This window comes from Staurois parvus, unplaced genomic scaffold (genome assembly GCF_062004578.1).
Source record: "Staurois parvus isolate SC_StPar_1 unplaced genomic scaffold, SC_StPar_1.0 ptg000019l, whole genome shotgun sequence".
Classification (NCBI taxonomy): domain Eukaryota; kingdom Metazoa; phylum Chordata; class Amphibia; order Anura; family Ranidae; genus Staurois; species Staurois parvus.
The window spans coordinates 14,314,686-14,334,029 of record NW_028317815.1 but is presented as its reverse complement, the minus strand read 5'-3'; the positions used below and the strand labels follow the sequence as shown (position 1 = coordinate 14,334,029).

Below are 19,344 nucleotides of genomic sequence, written 5' to 3'. Positions count from 1 at the left end.
TAGTTGTGGGGTGTATTCATTTTTGCATCAAATAATTTGAGTAAAACTGAAGATTTTATAATCTAAGTTATATTATTTAGCTTCCTTTCATGTAATGAGCTAAACACATGTTCTATAAAACTCAGTTTTGTCAAAATTTTGGAAATTGTTTGTGTTAATTGAGATATTGATTACCCACATCCTCACCACCCTATAGCAGATATACTGCTACAGGGCAGCAAGGGTGCGCAAAATCATGTGGTGTATATATGTATGTGATTTTGTATTTCCGGGTAGGAGCGTGCATGCCCTACCCGCACAGCCCTTTGCGGCCGTCAGTCACTGGGTCCCATCCGGTGATTACCTGCTGGCACCTGGTGATTATCGGGGATCTCCGACGGGGAGGAGGGCTGCTTTTGTTTACTTACAGTCCTCCTCCCTGTTGGCTCGGGCACACTGCTCTGGATGGTTGTGCACAGCCATCCAGAGCAGTGTGATTACAGTAAAGCCCCCAACACACTGCCCCCCCAGTAAAACACTCCCAGCACACAGTTAACCATTTGATCGCCCCTCATGTTAACCTCTTTCTGCCCAGTGCCATTAGTACAGTATCAGTGCTTTTTTTTTTTTTTTTTTCTCTCATTCTTTAGCACTGATCACTGTATTGGTGTCTCCTCGGCGGATGTTAGTGACACCAAGTCAGTTCCCTCCAGTGGCAGAATGCCCACCATAAGTTGCTTATCGCCGCCATTATTAGTGAAAAAAAAATATACCGCCATTTGTAAACGCTATAACTTTCATGTAAACCAATTAATTTACACATATTGGGATTTTATTTTTTTTTTTTTTTAGCAAAGACATACAGATATGGCAGAATACATTTTTGCCTAATTTGATGTTTTACATTTTTTTACTGGACATAGTTTAATAGCAAAAAGTCATAAATAGTTTTTCCTCAAAATTGTCTTTTAAAGCGCAAAAAATTAAAACCGCACAGGCGATCAAATACCACAGAAAGAAAGCTCAATTCATTGGCAAAAAAAGGATGTAAATTTCATCTGTTTGCAGCGTTGCATGATCGTGCAATTGTCCGTTAAAGTAATGCAGCGCCTTAATGCAAAAATGGCCTGGTCAGGAGGGGGGTAAATCCTCAGGAGGGCAAGTGGTTAAGATCTTAATTTTCAAGAGGGGTGTACTCATTTTATGCTGAGCAATCTCTCCCTCCCTCTCACTATAAGTCAGAACAGAATGCCACAATCGTAAAACACAACAAGGCAACAAGTAAACAAATGAAATGACCCCTGTTAAACCTTTAGTTCTCAATACTATGTATTGCCCCTTTTAGCATCAATGACAGGGTGCAGTCTTTTGTAATAATTGTCTTACTTGTCCCCAAATTCTTGCAGGTGGTATAGCTGCCCATTTGTCTTGACAAAATGCCTCCAGGTCATGCAAAGTCTTTAGTCATCTTGCATGAACCTCACTTTTTTTAGATCTCGCCAGAGTTGCTTGATATTAAGATCAGAAGACTGTGATGGCCACTCCCAGAACCTTCACTTATTTTTGCTGTAACTTTTTGATGTTTGACCTGGCCTTGTAGTCGTTATTTTGCTGGAAAGTCCAAGAACATCCCATGAGCGGCTTTTGTGAAGAATGCAAATTGCCAGTATTTTTTTTTTTATAAACATGCTGCATTAATTTTAAATGTAAATATTACTTGAGAGCCACTTAATATAATCAGATAAGGTTCGCTGACATAAAACACATCCTCATATCGTGTGCATACCAAAAATATTTTTCAATAAATGTTGCGCTCCTATTTGTTATCAATTATTACCAATATAGTGATTAAACAACGATCAGAATATATGATTTAGAGCAAATTCATAACAAAGATAAATGACAAATATTAAAATAAAAAAAAACAAAGTTTCTGATAACTTATTAGCGATAGTCCCAAAATATAATGTGATCCAAAAACAATTGTGAAAGTGAATAAAAATTATATGAAAGCCTCTATTGATATAAAAGGGATCAAAAATAAGTGATTGTGATTCCCAGTGACTCCTTATTGTGATTAGGTTATGTGCTTACCTCCTTTTCAGCCTGTTACAGGTTTACTTCGCTTTTTGTTCATATATGGAACTTTAGATATTCTGTTGCACCATGTGAAGAGTGGTGTGTATCCCTTAATTGCTTCCCAATGCTCTTATCCCCCTTGCCACTATCCCCGCAGGGATCTTTCACTCCTTCTCCTTATCTCCTCCTTAGATGTTCCTCAGTAGGAAAAAAATACAGGCATAGTGCCTTATCCTTTTAAAGACTAAAATGCTTTATTGTGTGCCCAAATGCACTCACATTAAGTATGATAAGAAACCGCTTTGTTTAAAATCAACTGCAGATTACTGTGCGCGCCGCACACATAGTATACTCGCTGTCCACGGGTGTGTAGTGACGTCGTAGTTCCTCCCCTACATCTAAGGAGGAGAGAAGGAGTGAAAGATCCCTGCGGGGATAGTGGCAAGGAGGATAAGAGCATTGGGAAGCAATTAAGGGATACCCACCACTCTTCACATGGTGCAACAGGATATTTATAGTTCCATATATGAACAAAAAGCGAAGTAAGCCTGTAACAGGCTGAAAAGGAGGTAAGCGCATAGCCTAATCACAATGAGTCACTGGGAATCGCAATCACTTATTTTTGATCACTTTTATATCAATAGAGAATTTTTCATATCACTTTTATTCACTTTCACAATTGTTTTTGGATCACATATTTTATGGTGCATTCTTTTTGCCATGAATTTGCACAAAATGCCCTGTTCCTTTTTAGAGTGCACACCCCACAACATCATTGAGCCATCACCATGCTTCAAAGTGGGGATGGTATTCTTGTCGCTGTGGACCTTCTCCAAACAGCGCTTATGGTTGTGAACATAAGCTCTGTTTTAGTGTCGTCACTACAGATGCAAGAAGTGTGCCAAGGTGTTGAGTATATTGTAACCAAGGTTTTTTGTGGTATTGGCGCAGTAAAGGTTTCTTTCTAACAGCTGGACCATGCAGCTCATTTTCGTTCAAGTATCGTGGTATTGTGCTCCTTGAACGAACCACACAGTCCTTTTCCAGAGCAGTCTTTAGGTTACCTGTGGGTTTTTTTTGTATTCTGAACAATTCTTCTGCCAATTGTGGCTGCAATCTTTCTTGGTCTACCTGACCTTAGCTTGGTATCAAGAGCTCCCCGAATTTGCCACTTAACTAGTTGCCGACCGCAGATAGCCGAATGACGGCTGCACTGCGGCCGGCCAGTTCTGGGTGGACGTCATATGACGTCCTCCCAGAACGCGCTCTGGGGCGCGCACCCGGCGATCTCCGTGATCGCTGTGTCCTACGGACACAGCTGATCACGTGATGTGGTAAAAGGCCAATCACAGCGGCCTTTTACCACGTGATCAGCGGTGTCCAATGACACGCTGATCACAGGGAAATGCAAGTGCCGGTTCTCGGCTGCACTTTCCTCACGCTGTCAGATCGTGAGGAAAGTACTGCCGAGAACCGGCAGTTGTCAGAGCAGGGATTGGCACCGATCATCAGGGCACTGATGATCAGTGCCCTGATGATAGGTGCCCAGCAGTGCCACCCGCAAGTTCCGCCCACCTGTGCCCAGCAGTGCGCCCACTAGCTCCGCCCACCTGTGCCCAGCAGATCACCTGTGCCACTCTGCAGTGTCACCTGTGCCCACCAGTGCCACCCACCTGTGCCCACCAGTGCCACCCACCAGTGCCACCCACCAGTGCAGCCCAGCAGTGCTGCCAGTCAGTGCCACCAGTCAGTGCCCAGCGGTTGTGCCAGTCAGTGCCACCAGTCAGTGCCCTGCAGTGATGCCAGTCAGTGCCCTCTATCAGTACCCATCATCAGTGTCACCTATCAGTGCCGCCTATCAGTGCTGCATATTAGTGCCGCCTATCCGTGACACCTCATTAGTGCTGTCTATCAGTGCCGCCTATCCGTGCCACCTCATTAGTACTGCCTATCAGTGCCCTTTAGTGCTGCCTATCAGTGCCCATCAGTGCTGCCTCATCAACGCACATCAGTGAAGGAGAAAAATTACCTGTTTGAAAAATTTTATAATGGAAACAAAGAAACTTTTTTTTTTCAAATTTTCTGCACTTTTTTTATTTATAGCGCAAAAAGTAAAGCGCCCAGTGGCGATTAAATACCACCAAAAGAAAGCTCTATTTGTGAGAAAAAAATGATCAAAATTTCATATGGGTACAATGTTGCATGACCGCGCAATTGTCAATCAAAGTGCGGCAGCGCTGAAAGCTGAAAATCGGCCTGGTAAATAAGGGGGTATAAGTGCCCGGTAGGCAAGTGGTTAAAAGTGCTTGAACAGTAGTGACTGGCATATTTAACTGACATCTTTATAAAATTCCATTACCTTGTTACGCAGGTCTTTTAGCAGTTCATTTCTGCTCCCCATGGCTCAGTATCTAGCCTGCTCAGTACATCCACATGAGAGCTAGCAAATTCATTTACTATTTATACACAGACAATAATTGCAATTTAAAAAGCCACAGATGTGGGAAATTAATCTTTTAATTGCTATTTTAACCTGAGTGTCACTTTGTCTGTATCAAGGCCAAACCTTCCAGGGTATGTAAACTTTTGATCAGCGCCATTTGGGCGATTTCTGTTATCATGCTTTAAAAATAGGAGCCAAACAATGATAAAGGACTTCATATGATCACTATCCTTAAATGAAAGACCGTTTTTTTTTCAGCATGATCAGTCATATTTTCAATATCAATGCCAAAATGTCATGATTTTTGCCAGGGTATGCAAACTTTTGAGCACAACTGTGTGTGTTTTATATTATATTTATAAATAAATAAATATTGGACCAGTGTAACTGTATAAAATACGCATTCCTGGAGTTATTCGTTAGTTTTATTTAAATTATCACTTTCTCTGTAGGAAAATAAACTTGATTTATAGTGTCAATTTAAATGTATAAACACTTCAGTTATTGAATATAAATAAAAATTTTTTTACTTAAATGTATCTAAGATGTCCTGCAAATAACTTTTAACGTAACATGTAATTAAAAAGAAAAAACAAATTGCATATATGCTGCAATTCCCAGTTTCTTTTTTTTTTTTTTTTTAAGTCAGTGTATATTATCATTATACCTTACTATACGTTATGAGATCCCCATCTGCATTCTTGTTTTATGCCTGTTTCTACAATTAATTCTGTTCAATAAAAGTGATGAGTCATGTGCCAGAGCAAGAGAACACACCCCTGGCATCTCTTTAGAGCATGTTTCTTCCTGCTAATCCTGGATGTGTAGACTTTAACCTTGCTGATCAGTTGCTAGATCACTGTTCCAGAAGCAGGTCTGACAGAATGTAATAAAGAATCTGAAAGGGTAGACTGCATAGTTAAAGTCTATACGTTTTATAGTGGTCAGCCGCTTCCATGGAACATTCACACTTAAAGGTGCATGGGGATATGTTCTTTCACTCTGGCTCTGACAGAACAGCAGTAGAGTGAGTGGGGACACTGAAAGAGGAACCATGAAAGATGCAGTTTTGCAACCAGCAGGAAGCTGATTTATCACCTCCCCTTTTAAATGGTTAATAAAAAAAAATAAAATAAACAGTGCTGCATTGCTAGTACACAAAATATACCAATATTTGTGAAAAAATACACAATCTATTTCAATATCTCCAAAGCAATATTATCCCTCTCATGTAATCAGGATTAGTAAAAACCCTGCTGCCCCGCTAACATTTTGTTGAAAAACCTAAATAATTCACAAGTTACAAACAAGCAGGATTACATCAACCTCTATGTGATAAGAGACAGATGTAGTAAAAACACTACTGCTAATTCCTGACATCCTTGGACAGCTCTTTGGTCTTTGCCATGGTGGAGATTTTGGAATCTGATTTTTTTCGATTGGTCCCTTTAAGTTACTGCTTCTAATCTCAGCTTGTTACCTGTATGAAAGACACCTGGTAGCCATAAATCCTGCTGAATGATAGGGGATCAAATACATATTTCCCTTATGAATATGCAAATCAGTGCATCATTTGTTAGACATGCATTTCTTTAGAATTTTTGGTTATTATTCTGTCTCTCAGTGTTACAATACACCTACCATTCGATTTTTAGACTGATCATTTCTTTGTGAGTGGGCAAACATTCAAAATCAGCAGGGGATCAAATACTTATTTCCTTCACTGTATATGAATAGATAAATGTGAAAACAGTGCTTATCTCATGTATATTCCAAAAACCGTAATTAATATAAAATCAGTAAATAATAAATTGATAAGAATGAATGTATGACTAATAGAAGATGTGCATAAATTCCCAAAAAGGTGAATAAAAGTCAAGTATTAAAGTGCTAACCTCAATTTCAGCAAAAAAAAAAAAAACTCTTTAAAGCAGAGCTCCACCGAAAAGGGGAAGTTCCACTTAAAGACTGGTCCCCCACTCCGCTTTAAGGATTGGCACCTTTGAGGAGCAGGTAGCTGAAATTAACAGGTACTCGCTCCCACTTCCACTCCGATTGCCGAGGCGATCGGAAGTTGTCCTCCTACCCTCCCTCCTCGTAGTCTTCTGGGACACGCGAGAAGTCCCAGAAGACTACGGGGCCATTCAGGAAGCGCAGCTCTACTCACGCATGCGCAGTGGGCACCCACTGAAGTCGCAAGCTCTCACAGCCGGGTGCCCACACTGAAGATGCTGGCACCTGCAAAAGCAGATGGCTGATGAAACAGGCTGTGGGGAGGCACAGCGGGATCGTGGGACAGGTAAGTGGCTGTTTTTTTAAAAGTCAGCAGCTACAGTTTTTGTAGCTGCTGACTTATTTTTTCACAGTGCAACTGGAACTCCGCTTTAAGTAGTGGTGCATATAAATCAACTGTGGATCCTGATCCAATCATACTGTGTGATTCCATCACCACCAACAGTGCGGGCTTACCTTGCTGTTAGACCTACAGTACTGTGAAAAAGTCTTAAACAGGTGTGAAAAAATGCTGTAGATTAAGAATGCTTTCAGAAATAGAAGTGTTTACTTTCCATTTTGTCAGCTGATAAAAATAAAACTAAATGAACAGAAGAGAATCCAAATAAATATTTGGTGTGATCACCCTTTGCCTTCAAAACCGCATCAATTCTTCAATTAATCTAGGTACACTTGCACACAGTTTTCAAAGTAAGGTTGGTAGGTTGTTTCAGACATCTTGAAAAACTAACCACAGATCTTCTGTGGATATAGGCTGCCTCAAATCCTTCTGTCTCTTCATGTAATCCCAGACAGACTGGATGAGGTTGGGATCAGGGCTCTATGGGAGCCAGACCATCACTTCCAGGATGTCTTGGGGTTTTTTTTTCTTTTCTTTACACTGAAGATAGTTCTTAATGACACTGGCTGCATGTTTGGGGTTGTTGTCCTGCTGCAGAATACATTTGCGGGCAATCACATGCCTCCCTGATGGTATGTTATTATGGTTAGTATCAGCCTGTATTACTCAGCACTGAGGACACCATTGATCCTGACCAAATCTTTTCTGATTTCTCTTCTGTTTATATGTATCAATTAACAGAATGAAAAGTAAATAAACTATGAACTCTTCTATTTCTGAAAGCATTCTTAACTGCTTGCCCAGCGCCCTACAGCAGAAATACTGCTACAGGCACGGCTGTGCATATATGTGATTTTGCATTTCCGGGTAGGGGGCGCGCGCCACCATTAGCGGCTTCAGCTGTCGTTCACTGGATCATGGCTGGTGATTCCCCACCGGCGAACGCCAAGTATCACTGACGGGGGAGAAACAATACACACCTCTCCCCTGTCATCTCCAGCACACTGTTTTGTATTGCCCTGCAGAGCATAGCAGAGCGATAAAAAGCAATGCGCTTGCACAGCACACAGTTAACCCTTTGATCACCCCGGCTTATTAGCACTGATCACTGTATTAGTGTAACCGGGGATGTCTGACAGTCACATTTGTAGACGCTATAACTATGTAAACCAGTTAATTTACACGTATTTTTCAGCAAAGACATATAGTAGAATACATTTTGGCCTACAATTATTTTTTGTTTTTACTGGATCGGTTTTAATAGCAAAAAGTCAAAAATAGTTTTTTCTCAAAGTTATCTTTTTTTTTTTTTTGCTTACAGCGAAAATCAAATACCACCAAATACCAGCTCCATTTGTGGGGTAAAAAGGACATAAATTTCATTTGGGTGCAGTGTTGCATGACCACACAATTGTCAGTTAAATTAATGCAGCACCGTATTGCAAAAAATGGCCTGGTCAGGAAGCCCCCGCTCTCCTGGTTTGACAGCAGATGGTGGCTCTTCTCTTCCTGCTAGCTGTCTAAATAAAAAAACAAAAAAAAACAGGGCTGTGTGGGGCTCTGCCCACCTGGCTGCATTACTCATTCACAGTATTGTGTGAATGAGAAACTACAAGTCCCGACAGAGTTAGCTGCGGTCGGCTTGTAGTTCTCAATTAACTACCATGGCACTGTATGGGCAAGCAGATATACTGACAGGTCTGCAGGCAGCGATTTACTGATCGTTGGTGCAATGCTTTACAGGCTCCTGACACAAAAAACAACAAATGCACATTTTTTTTTTTTTACCTGCAAAAAAAATAAATAAATGTGCATTTATTTTTTTAGCAAAAGATGAACTTATCCTTTTTAATGCTATTTTTTGCTACCGAATGTGGTTTATGTGGATGTAGTTCTTTAAATTTTTGTGCAAGGAACAATCGGTGAAAAAATCTTTAGAAATACTGTCAGGTGGCTACAAGAAACGTAAGGAGCATGTTACATTTGGCTGTAGGAAATGTATGGGGTGTGTGACAGTGTACCTCAAAGTGGAGTTCCGGCCGTTTAAAATTTTTCTTTTTTTTCCCCCTAAAAGCACCCCGTGAGAGTGGCAGCTTATGCAATGCTATATAATTTGTTCTTTTAATGCTTGTCGTTCCTCCGGACACAGTGAAACACCGATCGCCGTACTGGAGCTCTGTGCGAGGTCCCGATCATGTTATTACTGATTGGCCAATTAGTGATCACTTGCAGAGTAGTAAGAAAGATGTCACTTCTGACACCATTGCTTACTACGTGTGAAATCTATGAATGATCACAGAGGTTACATGGTACAAGGCTATTCACAACAGCCTTGTACCATGTGACAAGCTGTGACCAATCACAGCTCACACAGTAATTCTCAGTGGCTGCAAGAATGCAGCTAGAGAGAAGGAGAAAATATTGCTTTTACAGCCTTTTATGGGTGTAAAAGCAATCAGTGTAAAAAAAAAAAAAAATCTTCATCACTCCCCACAAGTAGTACAGTGTCACCATGGTGACACTGTACTGCTAGGGTGACAGTGTGTAAAAAAAAAACAAAACATAGTGACAGGAGGAGTTTCTAGTCCTTTGCTGCTGGTCACTTGTTCAAAAAAAAAAAAAAAACAGCCTTTAGGATGCAGAGTAACAATAAATAATATCAGTAAACTCTAAATGCCAAATAACTCCTGTGCGATCAAGTGATTTAAAATAAAAAAATATATACAGTATCTTACAGAAGTGAGTACACCCCTTATAATTTTGTAAATATTTTATTTTACCTTTTCATATGACAACAGTGAAGAAATTACACTTTGCTACAATGTAAAGTAGTGAGTGCACAGCTTGTATAACAGTGTAGATTTGCTGTCCCCTCAAAATAACTCAACACACAGTCATTAATGTCTAAACTGCTGGCAACAAAAGTGAGTTCACCCCTAAGTGAAAATGTCCAAATTGGGCCCAATTAGCCATGTTCCCTCCCCGGTGTCATGTTACTCATTAATTTTACAAGGTCTCAGGTGTGAATGGGGAGCAGGTATGTTAAATTTGGTTTTTATCGCTCTCTATCTTACTGGTCACTGGAAGTTCAGAATGGCACCTCATGGCAAAGAACTCTGCGGATCTGAAAAAGAAAATTGTTGCTCTACATAAAGATGGCCTAGGCTATAAGAAGATTGCCAAGACCCTGAAACTGAGCTGCAGCATGGTGGCCAAGATCATGCAGCGGTTTAACAGGACAGGTTCCACTCAGAACAGGCCTTGCCATGGTTGACCAAGGGTGTTGAGAGCATGTGCTCAGTGTCATATCCAGAGCTTGTCTTTGGGAAATAGACGTATAAGTGCTGCCAGTATTGCTGCAGAGGTTGAAGGGGTGGGGGGGTCAGCCTGTCAGTGCTCAGGCCATACGCCACACACTGCATCAAATTGGTCTGCGTGGCTGTCGTCCCAGAAGGACACTTCTAAAGATGATGCAAAAGAAAGCCTGCAAACAGTTTGCTGAAGACAAGCAGACTAAGGACATGGATTACTGGAACCACGTCCTGTGGTCTGATGAGACAAGATAAACTTATTTGGTTCAGATGGTGTCAAGCGTGTGTGGCGGCAACCAGGTGAGGAGTACAAAGACAAGTGTCTTGCCTGCAGTCAAGCATTGTGGTGGGATTGTCATGGTCTGGGGCTGCGTGAGAGCTGCCGACACTGGTGAGCTACAGTTCATTGAGGGAACAATGAATGCCAACATGTACTGTGACATACTGAAGCAAAGCATGATCCCCTCCCCTCAGAGGCTGGGCTGCAGGGCAGTATTCCAACATAATGACCCCAAACACACCTCCAAGACGACCACTGCCTTGCTAAAGAAGCTGAAGCTAAAGGTGATGGACTGGCCAAGCATGTCTCTAGACCTAAACCGTATTAAGCATCTGTGGGGCATCCTCAAACGGAAGGTGGAGGAGCGCAAGGTCTCTAACATCCACCAGCTCCGTGATGTCATCATGGAGGAGTGGAAGAGGACTCCAGTGGCAACCTGTGAAGCTCTGGTAAACTCCATGACCAAGGGGGTTAAGGCAGTGCTGGTAAATAACGGCGGCCACACAAAATATTGATACTTTGGGCCCAAGTTGGCTATTTTCACTTAGGGGTGTACTCACTTTTGTTGCCAGTGGTTTAGACATTAATGGCTGTGTGTTGAGTTATTTTGAGGGAACAGCAAATTTACACTGTTATACAAGCTGTACGCTCACTACTCTACATTGTAGCAAAGTGTCATTTCTTCAGTGTTGTCACATGAAAAGATATAATAAAATATTTACAAAAATGTGAGGGGTGTACTAACTTCTGTTAGATACTGTAAATTCAATGAATATAAACCTTCCTAAATTTTAATCTAAAGTGCAAACAGCCGTAGACTGATCTTGATCCAGCAGTGCTGCTCTCTATCACCTCACAGTATTCAGTGGGAGCCACTGGCTTCTGCTGCCGTAAGTCAAATTCTGTGAGGTTGGGGCAGGGCCGAGCTGTACGGAAACAAGCCTGCATGTCTGCCCCCATAGCAAGCGCTTGCTTTGAGGACAGACACAGAAGAGGAGGAGCAGACTGCACCGGCAGGGGATCCCAGAAGAGGAGGTTTAGAGCCGCTCTGTGCAATACCATTGCACAGAGCAGCCAAGTATAACACGTTTATTTTAATTAGAAAAAAAAACCTTTGACCTTAGAAACTTTAAAGTGTTACTAAACCCACTACAGTATAATCAGTCTGTATATGCAGTAAAGCATGCTTTTTGTACTCACTGTGGAACCTAAGGGGTTAATGCTCTGTATCATGTGAAAGGGCTCTTTGATCTTGTCTTCTCTGATCCTCCCTTTCTTCTACTGTCCCCAATCCATTTGCTTATAGTACAGAACCCTAGGAGACTATCTGCACATGCTAAGTTTGGTGTGTGTTGCTAAGAGTTTTTTTTTTCTTTTCCCGGGAGGGTGGATGTGATCGGCACAGGGCCAGTCAGCACTGTCTAGACCAGCAATGGGCAAACTACGGCCCGCGGGCCGTATACAGCCCGGCGGACCTTTTAATCCGGCTCGCGGAGCGTGGCAAACATCGGCTGTCAGAATGTGTGTAGGCGGGGCAGCGTGAGGAACGTGAGGGGAGCTAGGCTCCTCTCACAGTCCGCCCTGAAGACCGGAACGGCGCGGGAACACGGCGAGATGAACGCGCGGAGCAAAGGTAAGTGAATTGACACAGGGGGGGACTTGGGGACTTAATATGGGGGATGAATTAATATGGGGAATGAATTACTATAGGGGGGATGAATTACTATATGGGGGATGAATTACTGTGGGGGATGAATTACTATATGGGGGATGAATTACTATATGGGGGATGAATTACTATGGGGGAGGAATTACTATATGGGGGATGAATTACTATATGGGGGATGAATTACTATATGGGGGATGAATTACTATATGGGGGATGAATTACTATGGGGGATGAATTACTATGGGGGATGAATTACTATGGGGGATGAATTACTATATGGGGGATGAATTACTATATGGGGATTAATTATTATGCTTACTATGGGGGAATATTACTATACTTACTATGGATGACACAAACACATCATTCATCTACTCTTGGTCCGGCCCCCGGGTCCAATATATGAACCCATTGCGGCCCTCAAGTCAAAAAGTTTGCCCACCCCTGGTCTAGACAGAGCGTCAGCTGTCATGCAGCCTCAAGGGACAGTCAGAGGAGAATGAAAATTCCTCCTCCTGCAAGACTGATAGCAGTCTTGTGACTTCTATCAGTCTCTGGCCAAGCACTGGTGTGCTTGGCCAGAGACTCATAGAAGTCACAAGACTGCTATATACTGCTGATTAGAAAAGGCATTTAGCAGTCTATATTTACTAAAATAATTGCATTTTCATGTTCTGTGTACTACTGTGGGAGACCGGATATAGTGAATCAAGGGTCCTGGGTTGAGTAACACTTTAACACTATACTCTGGTAGAGTTTAACCTTGCTAATTTTGTTAACATATTTACCTTTTTTCTTTTAGGTATTGCATCTATGACTGTCCCAGTGTATATAGCAGAAGCGGCTCCCCCACACTTGAGAGGAAGACTAGTAACAATTAACACACTCTTCATTACGGGTGGACAGTTCTTTGCAGCGGTTGTGGATGGCGCTTTTAGCTACCTTCCAAGAGATGGATGGAGGTTCGTAATGAATTTCTCAAAAGGTTAATAATTCTCTCTAATATTTAAGGAGAACCAAGTTTTTATGTAACTGTATGATAACTCTGATATTTGTGTTGTATGTATTACGATTTTTTTTTTTTCTTTTGCACTATTCTTTCTAGAGGGAGCTGTTTTTGTAAAATTGACTTTTCTTATTGGTTTGTGCATGCACTCTTGGGCATGCCATGGGCATACTGTTTTTTTTTATGACTATGTTAAAAGATATCAACATTTCACAGAAGTATTTGCACTGTTTTTCAAACTCTAGGCGTTTTAAAAATAAATAGTATATAAATAGTATTTCGCCATCCACTTTCGATATCTGCGATATAATAATTTGTTCTGTTATTATTCTTGTGTCACAGTTGAGCACACATTTATTAGAATTGAGATGATTAATGTTAAAGTGTAATAGAGTGGAACTGTTACACTAGTTCTGATGACACACTGGGATCCCCTCCATTTGGATGGATTTTCTCTCCCTTCCTGTTGTGCAAGGGAGACAGTGAATGAAGGCAAATCTCACTCCACCCCCCCCCCCCCATGGGACACAGATGGCAAAAAAACTGAAAGGGGTTATAACCCTCCCTTATTCTATCCAAAATGTAAAAAGTGTTGCCTTTAGTTGCACTTTATATTGTCTCCATGGACAAGTGCTTGGCAACCAAGTTCCAAATTTGCCAGGTTTTGTATGTGGTTATGTCATGGACATTTGTTTCTATAAGCATTAGCTTCTATGATAAAGCTCCTTTCGTGACATGATAAAGTTGAGTTTTTCTACAATAGTCTATTTGCCAATGTCATTTACTAGGCACAAAGCTTTCTCTGAAATTACTTTTTAAGCATAAAGGTTGATTGACTGTTGGATGGAGTTAAGTGAAAGTCACACTCTAGAATTGTATGTTCTATTGTAGACAATTGATTTTTGTATTTTATATTACAATTCAAAGACAGATATCATGTGATGTGTAACTGGAGTTCTAGTACAAATGGGTTCCAGAAATAGTTACTGGATGTTGCCAGTTCTATTTATACCTTTTGTACAGATGACTGATGAGCAACAAAGAACATTTCTGCAAGATGGTAAATGTCTCTGGTAGCATAAATATACAGGTGAAATGGAAGAATGGATATTGCCACTGAATCATATATATTATATTTATTTAATAAGTTTGTGAAACCGTTTAAGGCACTTTTGAAATTGTAAATAATTTGTCTGAGGTTTATTGTAGTGGGTGTAGCTTCTTCATCAAGACGCTCAATGCACCTGATCAATAACCAAGGTGGAATTCAAGCAGGCCAGCCATTTGCTACATCTGCAGACCACCAAGATAATCACTAAGTAATTGGGGCTTATTCCTGTACTCTATAATGCTAAACGTATTTGGACACCCCTCCAAATCATTGGATTCAGGTGTGCTAAGCATGCAGACTGCTTCTAAAACATTTGTGAAAAAATGGGTCGCTCTCAGCAGCTCAGTGAATTCAAGCGTGGTACTGTGATAGGTTGCCAGTTGCACAGTAAGTCCATCCATGAAATTTCTTTGCTACTAAATATTCCACGGTCAACTGTTAATGGTATTATAACAAAGTGGAAGCAACTGGGAACAACACGTAAAATGACAGAGCGGGGTCAGCGCATCTTGAAGCTCCCATTGGGCAGAAGTCGCCAACTGTCTGCAGAGTCAATAGCTAAAGACCTCCGAACTTTGTGTGGCCTTCAGATTAGCACAACAACAGTGCGTAGAGAGCTTCATGGATAGGTTTCCATGGCTGAGCAGCTGAATCCAAGTCTTTCATCACCAAGTGTAAAGTTTGGTGGAGGGGGATTATGGTGTGGGGTTGTTTTTCAAGGGTTGGGCTTGGCCTCTTCGTTCTAGGGAAGGGAACTTTTAAGGCGCCAGCATGCAAAGACATTTTGGACACTTTCATGCTTTCAACTGCATTCTACTCTGCACTGGCTGATGGGATAAGTCAGGTGGAGCCTGCACATAACTTCAGTAGTGTCTACTACATGTAGACATATGCCTAAGGCTGGGTTCACATCTCACTACTTCTGCTGTCATGCATTTTTCCTTGTGTTGTGGTTATGTTCTTTAACCACTTGCCTTCCAGAGGATTTACCACCCCCCTTCCTGACCAGGCCATTTTGTGCGATACAACGTTGCATTGCTTTAACTGACAATTGCGCAGTCATGCAACACTGCGCCCAAATGAAATTTACGTCCTTTTTTCCCCACAAATAGAGCTTTCTTTTGGTGGTATTTTATTGCCTAATTTTTTTATTTTTTGTGCTATAAACAATAACGACCGACAGTTTTGAGAAAAAAAATATTATTTTTGACTTTTTGCTATTAAACATGTCCACTGAAAAAAATTTTAAAGATCTAATTTTGTCATAAATTTCGGCCAAAATGTATTCTGCTTTTGTCTTTGCTAAAAATAAATCCCAATACATGTAAATTGGTTTACGTGTAAGTTATAGCATCTACAAATGGCGGTAAATGTACTAGAATGTTTTATTTTTTTCTTTATACTAGTAATGGCGGCAATCAGCAACTTATAGTGGGACCGCAGTGGGCATTCTGACACTGGGGGGGAATTGACTGTCACTGACATCCCCAGTGACATTAATACAGTGATCAGTGCTAATAAAAAGCACTGACACTGTACTATGACACTGGGCAGAAAGCTTTTAACATCTGGGGTGATCAAAGGGTTAACTGTGTGATGTTTTACTGTGTGCTGTGTGTGTGCTTTACTGTGTAAGCACATTGTTTTGTATTGCTCTACTATTCAGAGCAATACAAAGCAGTGTGCAGGAACTAGCAGAGGAGAGATCTGTATTGTTTACACACAGACCTCTCCCCCATTAGTGATACTCGGCGATTGCTGGGTGCCAGCGGGGAATCACCAGCTGAGCCGCCCCTACCCGGAAATGCACAATCAAGTGTGTGTATGTTTATGTGTGTGTGTATGTACAGTGGGGCAAAAAAGTATTTAGTCAGCCACCAATTGTGCAAGTTCACCCACTTAAAAAGATGAGAGAGGCCTGAAATTGGCATCATAGGTAGACCTCAACTATGAGAGACAAAATGAGAAAAAAAAATCCAGACAATCACATTGGCTGATTTGGAAAGAATTTATTTGCAAATTATGGTGGAAAATAAGTATTTGGTCAATATCAAAAGTTCATCTCAATACTTTGTTATATATCCTTTGTTGGCAATGACAGAGGTCAAACGTTTCCTGTAAGTCTTCACAAGGTTGGCACACACTGTTGCTGGTATGTTGGCCCATTCCTCCATGCAGATCTCCTCTACAGCAGTGATGTTTTGGGGCTGTCGCTGGGCAACACGGACTTTCAAATTCCTTCAAAGGTTTTCTATGGGGTTGAGATCTGGAGACTGGCTAGGCCACTCCAGGACCTTGAAATGCTTCTTACGAAGCCACTTCTTCGTTGCCCGGGTGGTATGTTTGGGGTCATTGTCATGTTGGAAGACCCAGCCATATTTCATCTTCAATGCCCTTGCTGATGGAAGGAGGTTTCCATTCAAAAACTCACGATACATGGCCCCATTCATTCTGTCCTGTACATGGATCAGTCGTCCTGGTCCCTTTGCGGAGAAACAGCCCCAAAGCATGATGTTGCCACCCCCATGCTTCACAGTAGGTATGGTGTTCTTTGGATGCAACTCAGCATTCTCTATCCTCCAAACACGACGAGTTGTGTTTCTACCAAACAGTTCTATTTTGGTTTCACCTACCATATGACATTCTCCCAATCCTCTTCTGGATCATCCAAATGCTCTCTAGCAAACTTCAGATGGGCCCGGACATGTACTGGCTTAAGCAGGGGGACACGTCTGGCACTGCAGGATCTGAGTCCCTAGCGGCGTAGTGTGTTACTGATGGTAACCTTTGTTACGTCGGTCCCAGCTCTCTACAGGTCATTCACTAGGTCCCCCCATGTGGTCCTGGGATTTTTGCTCACCGTTCTTGTGATCATTTTGACCCCACGGGGTGATATCTTGCCTGGAGCCCCAGATCGAGGGAGATTATCAGCGTTCTTGTATGTCTTCCATTTTCTAATTATTGCTCCCACAGTTGATTTGTTCACACCAAGCTGCTTGCCTATTGCAGATTCAGTCTTCCCAGCCTGGTGCAGGTCTACAATTTTGTTTCTGGTGTCCTTCAACAGCTCTTTGGTCTTTGCCATAGTGGAGTTTGGAGTGTGACTGTTTGAGGTTGTGGACAGGTGTCTTTTATATTGATAACAAGTTCAAACAGGTGCCATTGATACAGGTAATGAGTGCAGGACAGAGGAGCCTCTTAAAGCAGAAGGTACAGGTCTGTGAGAGCCAGAAATCTTGCTTGTTTGTAGGTGACCAAATACTTATTTTCCACCATAATTTGAAAATAAATTCTTTCCAAATCAGCCAATGTGATTGTCTGGATTTTTTTTCTCATTTTGTCTCTCATAGTTGAGGTCTACCTATGATGCCAATTACAGGCCTCTCTCATCTTTTTATGTGGGAGAACTTGCACAATTGGTGGCTGACTAAATACTTTTTTGCCCCACTGTATATATGTATGTATGTATATATGTATGTGTAATATATATATGTATATGTGTGTGTGTGTGTGTGTGTGTGTGTGTGTGATTTTGTGCAACCCCTCTGCTCTGTAGCAGTATTTATGCTATAGGGCAGCGGGCAAGCGGTTAATGTGCATTTTACATGCTTATTCATGTACTTCTGTAGACTTCAAGGGGTCAGACAATAGCAGGTAAATGCATATAATGTTTGACATGCTTAATTTTTTACAATACAGCTCGCATATGTGAACAGTTTCATTAGAATCAATGTATTTTTATGATGTGTTTTTTAATGTGCTGCAATACGCACATAAAAGTGCACACGTTTGAACCGCATCTACGCTGATATATACATATTTGTCAAAATGTGAATGCCATATGATTGTAAATAACATGCTGTGTGTTTGCAGTCCATATCACACAACACAGCATGAGACAGTAGTCAGAACTACCCTTCTATAGTGCTATAAGTATAAATGGAAAATACAACACAGAATGAAAGTTTATACAAAAAAAACACCAAAAGAGTTTTTTTTTCCACACAAGTAGAGCTTTCTTTTGTTGGTATTTGACCACCACTGTGTGTGTTTTTTTTTTTTATTTATTATATAAACAAAAAAAGATGCACATTTTGAAAAAAAATACAATATTTTTAACTTTCTGCTCTAAAACCTATCCAATAAAAAAAATAATAAAATCAAATTTCTCCATAAATTTAGGCCAAAATGTATTGTGCTACCTGTCTTTGGTAAAAAAAAAATCCCAATAATATAATTGGTCTGCTAAAGGTTATAGTTTCTACAAATAATGGTGTGTGTGTGTGTGTGTAATAAATAAGAAAAGAAAATATATATATATATATATATATATATATATATACTGTATATATATATATATATATGAATTTTTATTTATTTTCCATACTAGTAATGGTGGTGATCAGCAACTTATAGTGGGACTGTGATCGTGCGGCAGGCATCTGACACTTGGTGGGAACTGACTAACACATTACTAATGACACTAATACAGTGATCAGTGCTAATACTATACACTGTCACTGTACTAATGAAACTGGCTGGGAAGGGGGTTAACATCTCCAGGTAATTTAGGGGTTAAGTGTGTGCCAGGCATTAGGCTCCATGCACACCAGGGTTTTTTTTTTTCAGCTCAACAAACCCTGGATAAACGCTGGTAATTTTTTTTTTTTTAATTTTAATAGCGTTTTTAGGAGCGAACAAAGCCATGCACCATTTTTTTAAATGGCTTATAAGAAAAAAGCAGGATATGTTGTATTATCAATACTTGTTTGTTTTCTAGAAGTTTTTGCTGTATTCTGCTGCTCACCCAGAAGAAGATTCAGAGTATGAATTATTTGAATTGAAATGCGTCGGGGGTTACTCTTTTTCTTGCATACAACCAAAGCTCTTTCCTTTGCCAGTTTTACTGGCCGATACCATACTGTATTGTCATGTCATGTAAAAAGAATTTTCCTACTTTTTTTTTTTTTTTTTAAGATTGAATTTAATAAAATGTAATTTTAAAATATTTGTTGTCAAATCGTGGTTCTTAGAAAGTCCCTGTTTCCAAAAAATGTATGCTGTTGAGCACCACGGTAATTCATCGAGTTTTTTCCTGTTAGTGTAAAACTGT

At 40.8% G+C, this 19,344-nt stretch overlaps 1 protein-coding gene across 2 annotated transcripts in view; it reads left to right on the top strand.

Annotated features, from left to right (window-relative positions):
- SLC2A13 (solute carrier family 2 member 13) overlaps positions 1–19,344 on the top strand; it is a 282,752-nt gene that overhangs the window by 31,268 nt on the left and 232,140 nt on the right. For both annotated transcript variants that reach the window (XM_089685016.1, XM_089685010.1), the window contains exon 2: positions 12,917–13,076. In XM_089685016.1, coding sequence (XP_089541142.1) covers positions 12,917–13,076 — 160 coding nt within the window. The remainder of the gene's footprint in view (positions 1–12,916; positions 13,077–19,344) is intronic.